Genomic DNA, 8967 nt, shown 5'->3' on the forward strand with positions numbered 1-8967 from the left:
AGTACCTTCACTACTCCTGTTACAGTACCTTCACTACACCCTACACTACTCCTCTTACAGTACTTTCACTACTCCTGTTACAGTACCTTCACTACACCCTACACTACTCCTGTCACAGTACCTTCACTACACCCTACACTACTCCTGTTACAGTACCTTCACTACACCCTACACTACTCCTGTTACAGTACTTTCACTACTCCTGTTACAGTACCTTCACTACTCCTGTCACAGTACCTGTCAAGGAGGATTTGAAACAGGAAAGGGATTGTTTTTTTCATGTCATTCCAAGATGGTGGCTCTGTGGTGACAACCCTTCATCTCTCTACAGGGAGCTTCTCTTCATCCCAGATGGCACCTTGTTCTCTATAGAGCACTGCCTTTGTCCAGGGTCCATATGGGGGATAGATAATAGGGTGTCATTTGGGACACATTCCTTGTATATATTCTATAGTACTACATTATTTTGGGTAGCTGGGCTGTAGAGTAGAGGGCATCTTCTGGAGTGTCTTTAGAGAGGTGCACAGCAGGGTATCTTCTAGATTCTACAGTATCTTTGGGTAGCTGGGCTGTGGAGTAGAGGGCATCTTCTGGAGTATCTTTAGAGAGGTGCACAGCAGGGTCTCTTGTAGATTCTACAGTATCTTTGGGTAGCTGGGCTGTGGAGTAGAGGGCATCTTCTGGAGTGTCTTTAGAGAGGTGCACAGCAGGGTCTCTTGTAGATTCTACAGTATCTTTGGGTAGCTGGGCTGTAGAGTAGAGGACATCTTTTGGAGTGTCTTTAGGGAGGTGCACAGCAGGGTATCTTGTAGATTCTACAGTATCTTTGGGTAGCTGAGCTGTAGAATAGATGGAATCATCCTGGGTTCCACTGACTGTTGGAGGACTTGAGGAGACTCTAGAATCTGTAGGTAGATCCACACTGGAGTAGATGAGAGAATCTGGGTGATCTGCAGTAGAATAACTTGGATTTATATCATCTTTGTGGCAGCTAGCGTTAGCATAGATGTCACAGTGTGGGACACCGATAGCTTGGTCAGCAGGGTAGGTTGTAGAGGCTTGGTCAGCAGGGTAGGTTGTAGAGGCTTGGCCAGTAGAGTAGGTTGTAGGTGAATTGACAGTAGAGTAGACTGATGAAATGACCAAAGGGAGTGTGTCTGTCTGTCTGTCTGCCTCTCTGATCTCCTCATACACACAGTCAACCTGTATACAGAACCAATGACAATAGATACATGTTCAGATGTGAAAAGAAGTGGAGGCCCTCAACCATCAACATGTGTTGTTTGCCACTGTTTTTCTTCATGGACTTAATACAAGACGACAGTAGAATCCCACTAGAGGCTGTAGACTCACACACTCAACCCTTAATGTTTAGTTTACCACCTCCATGTCTACACACACACACACACCCTTCCTTGTATCTCTCACCTCTCCAGCAGGGTCAGGTTGTGTGTTGGAGGAGACTGGTGGTGGTGGTGTTCTCCTGGTTCCTCTCCTCTGTCTGTAGAACAGGAGCAGGACCAGACCTAACACTGTCACCATGACTACCAGACCAGCACTGGTCCACACCATCAGACCTAACCACAGACAGGGGGGGAGAATTTATCAGGATAAAACATTTCAGTAACTTTCCCCAATCTTCCAGGTTTTCCAGTAATGACCAGAATATCTCAGCCCTATGCTTAACTGTCTAAAGATATCACACTGATGGATAGTTACCAGGGTCCTCTGGTGGGTTGGTTGGATAGGTCAGTTAATAAGGTAAAGTAAGGTAGGTTGAAAGGTTGGTCAGTTGTTTGATCAGTCAGTTGGTTGGTAGGGTCTGTCAGCTGACAGACAGACAGAGAGACAGACAGAGAGACAGACAGAGAGACAGACAGAGAGACAGACAGACAGACAGACAGACAGACAGACAGACAGACAGACAGACAGACAGACAGACAGACAGACAGACAGACAGACAGACAGACAGACAGACAGACAGACAGACAGACAGACAGACAGACTGACTGACTCTTGGTGACCACTGATATCTCCAGATGTCAGATAGGATGTTGTAGAGAGGTTTGTGAGGGTTGTGGAGGTGTTTGTTGGGGACAGACAGACAGACAGACAGACAGACAGACAGACAGACAGACAGCTAGCTCTTGGTGACCACTGATATCTCCAGATGTCAGATAGGATGTTGTAGAGAGGTTTGTGAGGGTTGTGGAGGTGTTTGTTGGGGATGTTGTAGAGAGGTTTGATAAGGTTGTGAAAGTGTTTGTTGGGGATGTTGAGAGGTTTGGGAGGGTTGTGGAGAGGTTAGAGGATGTTGTAGAGAGGTTTGGGAGGGTTGTGAAGAGGTTAGAGGATGTTGTAGAGAGGTTTGGGAGGGTTGTGGAGAGGTTAGAGGATGTTGTAGAGAGGTTTGGGAGGGTTGTGGAGAGGTTAGAGGATGTTGTAGAGAGGTTTGGGAGGGTTGTGGAGAGGTTAGAGGATGTTGTAGAGAGGTTTGGGAGGGTTGTGGAGAGGTTAGAGGATGTTGTAGAGAGGTTTGGGAGGGTTGTGGAGAGGTTAGAGGATGTTGTAGAGAGGTTTGGGAGGGTTGTGGAGAGGTTAGAGGATGTTGTAGAGAGGTTTGGGAGGGTTGTGAAGAGGTTAGAGGATGTTGTAGAGAGGTTTGGGATGGTTGTGGAGAGGTTAGAGGATGTTGTAGAGAGGTTTGGACGGGTTGTGGAGAGGTTAGAGGATGTTGTAGAGAGGTTTGGGAGGGTTGTGAAGAGGTTAGAGGATGTTGTAGAGAGGTTTGGGAGGGTTGTGGGGAGGTTAGAGGATGTTGTAGAGAGGTTTGGGAGGGTTGTGAAGAGGTTAGAGGATGTTGTAGAGAGGTTTGGGAGGGTTGTGAAGAGGTTAGAGGATGTTGTAGAGAGGTTTGGGAGGGTTGTGGAGAGGTTAGAGGATGTTGTAGAGAGGTTTGGGAGGGTTGTGGAGAGGTTAGAGGATGTTGTAGAGAGGTTTGGGAGGGTTGTGGAGACATGGCGTCTGGAGGAGACAGTTGAGGTTGAAAGCCCTTTGAATTGAATTGAGAGAGAGATGTACTTGTAATGTCTGAGATGAGAGATTCATCATACCTGCTCTTGATGAAGAGTGACCACTGATATCTCCAGATGCCAGAAACGTTGTGAAGAGGTTAGAGGATGTTGTAGATAGGTTTGGGAGGGTTGTAGAGAGGTTTGGGAGGGTTGTGGAGACATGGGGTCTGGAGGTGACAGGTGATGGTGTAGAAGTGGGAGGAGCTGTGAGTCAATAGAAAGTACAGATAAACACCAATACTGAAACAACTTCATGTCAGGAAATAAGTCAGGAAGCCTCACCACAATTATCTATTGAGAGTGAACTTACCGTCTGTAACTTTGAGATGGACTTCAGTATAGGTGTCCTTCAATAATCTGTTCACTCCACACCAGTATTTCCCAGAGTCGGACTTCTCCAGTTTAGTTATGGTCACAGTGAAAACTCCATTTATTGTGTTCAGGATGGAGAATCTGTCTTTGTTTTTGTAATTTTGCTTACCATCGCTCTGAATGAGAATATCATTCTTGGAGCAGCTTTCCTTACAGAAATATTTGTCATTGTCCTCTGCCCATGAATAAGAACAGTTGATTTTGACTTGTCTTCCTACGACCCCCGTCACATTAATGCCAGCTGACTCCACAACACACAGAGCTGCAAATAGAAACACACAGTACAGTCACAACTGATGACCTGTGATATATCATTTATTAACTTCACTATGGTAGGGGGCACTATTTTCACTTCCGGATGAAAAACTTGCCCAAAGTAAACTGCCTGATACTCAGGCCCAGAAGCTAGGATATGCATCCAGGAAGTGGGATTTTTTTATGTTTGCAGTTTTCTATTGAATGTCATTACAGTATCAAATTGCACTTCCTATGGATTCCATTAGATTTCAAAACAGTCTTTAGAAATAGTTTCAGGCTTGTATTCTGATAAATGAGAAGTAAGACCACTCTGAATGAGTGGACCCTACAGTGTCCCAGAGGTTTTTCATGCACAAGACCGAGAGCGCGCCTTTCTTGTTTACCTTTTATATTGACTACGTTATTGTCCGGTTGAAATATTATTGATTATTTAGGCTAAACACACCCTGAGGATTGATTATAAACATCGTTTGACATGTTTCTACGAACTTTACGGATGCTATTTGGATTTTTTGTCTGCCTGTTGTGACTGCGTTTGAGCCTGTGGATTAAGGAACAAAATGCGCATACAAAACGGAGGTTTTTGGACATAAACAGGGACTTTATCGAACAAAACAAACATTTATTGAGTAAATGGGAGTCTTGTGAGTGCAACCATATGAAGATCATCAAAGGTAAGTTATTAATTGTATCGCTATTTCTGACTTGTGTAACTCCTCTACTTGGCTGGTAACTGTTTGTAATGATTTGTCTGCTGGGCGCAGTTCTCAGATAATCGCCTTTTTGAAATCTGACACCATGGTTGGATTAACAAGAACTTAATCTTTAAACCGATGTATAACACTTGTGTGTTTTATGAATTTTCATAATGAGTATTTCTGTTTTTGTTAGGTATAGCCGTGGGAGGTAGGGGTGCTGAGGGTGATGCAGCACCCCCTGATTAATATATTTTTAATAGTGAACTAGGCCTTTAATGCTCCTGTATGATCTCACAAAAAGGATAACCAGCAACCCCAACCCAAAACATTTTCCCAAGGCCATGCGGTTAAGGATTAGGTATCGTTTCAGTGAGGTTTAGGGTTATGGTTATGGATAGTTTAAATTAGGTTAAGGGTTCATTTCAGTGAGGTTAAGGGTTAGGGCTAGTTTCAATGAGGTTAAGGTTTAGGGATAGTTTCAATGAGGTTAAGGTTTAGATATTGTTTCAATTAAGTTAAGGTTTAGGGATAGTTTCAATGAGGTTAAGGGTTAGACACAGAAAGTAAAACAAATCTAAGGGAAGTTTGTTTTGAAGTGTTTTTTCCTATATCTGAGAGATTTAAAAAAGATCAGGAAATTATTTAATTTTTAACAAATATTCAGCCCCTTTTTTTGAGGAACACCCTCATCTTGTTCCACTTATCAGACATCCAGGTAGGGTTGATCTTGTTCCATATCAAGAAGGCATTGTATGAGGACACATCAATGATGTTATGGAATATGACCAGGGGCCAGCAGGCAGTCATCCTCCTGCAACTGTAAGTTCCAATGACCTTGTCCAGGTTGTCCACGCCTCCTTTGTTGTTGTTGTAGTCCAGGATGATGGCTGGTTTCCTGTCCTCACGATCACTGATCTCAGCCGTTTTGTGCAGTGTGCTCAGGAGGACCACATTCTTGTTCCTCTTCGGGAGGTAAGAAATTAGAGTGGTGGTGGGGGTGAAGGCAAACTTTGATGAGAAGGCCTCTCTCCCCCTTGTTGTGAGGAGTGCAAGGGGGAGCTCAGGCTTGTTCTTTATAACTGTGCCAAACATGGTGATCTTCCTCTCCAGGAGCTGCTGGCTGAGTTCAATCAGTAGCACACATAATCTCAATTTATCATTGTGTGTGTGTGCTTCTGGTTTTTGTGGTGTGTAAATGATTTTATAACTGATCCTAAGACAATCTTTGTACCCTGTGGTGTACAGCTTCCATGGAAATATGAACAAAGATGATGTTTCACTTTTTCTAATGTTGGGGTCACTCTAGGGGGAAAATATCAGTTAAGGGGTTTTCTCTGCTGTTAAACATAGCGGTGGGTCATTTTTGACCCTTAAGACAACACAAGGGTTAAATCAGCTTGAAAATATATGGCAAGACTTGAGAATGGCTGTCTAGCAATGATCAACGATCAACTTGTCAGAACTTGAAGAATATTTCAAATTATAATGTGCAAATATTATACAATCCAGGTGTGCAAAGCTCTTCAAGATTTACCCAGAAAAATCACAGCTGTGATGGCTGCCAAAGGTAATTATAACATGTAGTTACCCAGGGGTGTGAATACTTTTTAAATTAGATATTTCTATATTTCATTTTCGATAGAAGTGAGAAAAAAATCTAAAAACATGTTTTCACTTTGTTGTTATGAGGACATGTAACATGTTATGTAGATGGGTGAGCTTTTTTTCATTCAAACAATTTTGATTTCAGTCTGTAACACAACAAAATGTGGATAAAGTCAAGGGGTATGTCTGCTTTCTGAAGGCAATATAGCTACGTGCACAGACACAATGCACACAAAACGAAATATTTCCTTCAAGCTGTATTTCCTTCATACTGTAAACTAACAGAATCCTTTCAGGTGAGCGTACTCGGCTATGCCTGTCTTCCGGAAGTTGATACTGTTGCTATGCAACCTCTTGCCAGCTTGTTAGCATAACAAATTACTAGCTAGACATTTTACGAAGGGTGTGTTCGTAAATTAAATCTGGAGTTCGCTCTGGGCGTTTGTAAATTCAGAGCGTTGACAGATTGACTGCTTGTAATTTCGGAGCGTTTAGAGGGCACACTGGACACTCTGGTCGAGGATTAGGGTTGATGCGAGCGTTCTGACTTCACAACTGCAGTCAAGCACCCAAGCTAACAGGCTAACATTGGCTAGCTACTTCCACACATCACTCTGACCATATTACTCGCCCTAGCAGAGCTCGTTAGGTTGTTTTCACATTTTCGTTGGTGACTGTAACGGTGCTACTTTAATTGCACTTTTTCCCCCAACGTTTACTGACACCGGCCATGTTGAGTGTTTGTAAATTCACCAGTTATTCTGCGCTCTGGCACTCAGACGAGTGCTCTGAAATCAGAGTAGATATTTAGGAACGCACCAAATTAACAATGTTCATTGAGAATGCACAATGACTATAGCACTTAGCTAAGCTAAGAATGCATTGAATAATCAAGTCAATAAACGCTTGCTAGTTAGTTAGATAGCATATAGTTAATATACTGCCTACAAGTTCCATGTATTAGTAGCCAACTAACGTTAGGTAGCTAGCTAACATACCGGTACATACTGCTGTAATGATATGCTATGAGGTTCGTAAGGATAGCGTAGCTAACAAAATAACATGTAACTTATTTGAAAAGTTGTTACTTTATTACATTTCTTAACATTTGTCATTTTAGTTAAAGGAATTCATTTGTATCCACTCTCGTCGCACTTGGGCTGCATATTTTCCGCCATTTTCTTCATATCCGAAAGGGTGGTGAAGCCACGCCCATTTCCTGAAGAATTGTATTATGGGCCCTAAAAGTACAGAACTAGTGTCCATTGCGTATATACTTCGTATTTTGGTGAATGTAGAACGACATCCGGGAACTTTTGGCATACTACCTATATTCATACTATGACCAATAAGCATAGTACATACTCAATTTACATCACAAATAGTATGGTTAGTGCGGTTGGTATGAGTATTGTCTTAGTATCCTTATGCACTATATGATCCAGACTGTAGTATAGAAACTGATACAGACATACAAACAGACAGAACTCACCTGAGAGGAGACAGCAAGAGATAAGATGGATTATCTTCATTCTGGACAGTTACTCCTCCGTTACTATACTGTTAACGTTACTTTACTACCACAGTTACTATACTGTTAGTTACTTTACTACCACAGTTACTATACTGTTAACGTTACTTTACTACCACAGTTACTATACTGTTAGTTACTTTACTATCACAGTTACTATACTGTTAAAGTTACTTTACTACCACAGTTACTATACTGTTAAAGTTACTTTACTATCACAGTTACTATACTGTTAAAGTTACTTTACTACCACAGTTACTATACTGTTAAAGTTACTTTACTATCACAGTTACTATACTGTTAAAGTTACTTTACTACCACAGTTACTATACTGTTGAAGTTACTTTACTATCACAGTTACTATACTGTTAAAGTTACTTTACTATTACAGTTACTATACTACCACAGTTACTATACAGTTAAAGTTACTACTATACTACCAGCTAGCACAGGTACACAACAGCTTGTCTGTCGGCTACTAGTTTGACAGCAGTGTTAATGAAATGATGATTTTTCCTTTATTGAAGCTCCTCCTTCCTCTGACACCCCACAGTTCTCTCTCTCTCTCTGTTCTCTCCATCTCTCTCTCTCTCTCTCTCTGTTCTCTCTCTCTCTCTCTCTCTCTCTCTCTCTCTCTCTCTCTCTCTCTCTCTCTCTCTGTTCTCTCCATCTCTCTCTCTGTTCTCTCTCTCTCTCTGTTCTCTCTGTCTCTCTGTTCTCTCTCTCTCTCTGTTTTCTCTGTTCTCTCTCTCTCTCTCTCTCTCTCTCTCTCTGTTCTCTCTGTCTCTCTGTTCTCTCTCTCTCTCTCTCTCTCTCTCTCTCTGTTCTCTCTGTTTTCTCTCTCCCTCCCCCATATCCTTTCTCTAACCCAATCACTCACTCATTCTCTGTCTCACTCGCTGACTCGCTGTCTCTCTCTCGCTGTCTCGCTGTCTCTCTCTCTACATGTCAGGGAGATGGAGGTAGTGGTCGTGAGGGGGAGGGTTTGACTTCTAAACCACCAGACAACCCATTTAGCTGTGGTGACTAAGTCTTCAAACTGTCAACTTCTCTGTTCTAAAGTGACCATGTTTGTTTCAGCAGAGGAGGAACACATTGTTGAGATGATACTTTTCTCGTCAACAATCTTGAAAAAATGTTAAACCTAAAAACTGGAAAGGTCAAATGCTTTATTATCTACATATTAAAGTGCGTGGGCGACCGAGATAAACAAAACTTTAGGTTTCTAAACCACAAAGAACTCCGCTAGCTGTAGTGAAAAAGATTTAAACAATTACCATGTTTGTTTCAGTAGAGGAGGAACACATTGTTGAGACGATGACATTATAGCGAGAGAGAGAGAGAGAGAGAGAGACTGGAATCAGAGAGCATGTGCTCTAGACTCTAGAGAGGGGAGCAGCAGTCATGATGCCACTGTGGGGAAGATCTA

At 42.3% G+C, this 8967-nt stretch overlaps 1 protein-coding gene across 1 annotated transcript in view; it reads right to left on the reverse strand.

Annotated features, from left to right (window-relative positions):
- Window positions 1-8165, reverse strand: part of LOC116358978 (CMRF35-like molecule 1) — an 8786-nt gene extending 621 nt beyond the window's left edge. Inside the window, exons 1-5 of the mRNA XM_031811516.1 lie at window positions 7500-8165; window positions 3385-3708; window positions 3114-3278; window positions 1429-1577; window positions 1-1203 (exon numbers count right to left, since the gene is read on the reverse strand). The exon at window positions 1-1203 is cut by the window's left edge and continues 621 nt beyond it. Coding sequence (XP_031667376.1) covers window positions 457-1203; window positions 1429-1577; window positions 3114-3278; window positions 3385-3708; window positions 7500-7539 — 1425 coding nt within the window. The 5' untranslated portion in view covers window positions 7540-8165 and the 3' untranslated portion in view covers window positions 1-456. The remainder of the gene's footprint in view (window positions 1204-1428; window positions 1578-3113; window positions 3279-3384; window positions 3709-7499) is intronic.
- Window positions 8166-8967: the final 802 nt, after the last annotated feature.

The sequence above is a fragment of the Oncorhynchus kisutch genome, unplaced genomic scaffold (genome assembly GCF_002021735.2).
Source record: "Oncorhynchus kisutch isolate 150728-3 unplaced genomic scaffold, Okis_V2 Okis01b-Okis20b_hom, whole genome shotgun sequence".
Taxonomy (NCBI): Eukaryota; Metazoa; Chordata; class Actinopteri; order Salmoniformes; family Salmonidae; genus Oncorhynchus; species Oncorhynchus kisutch.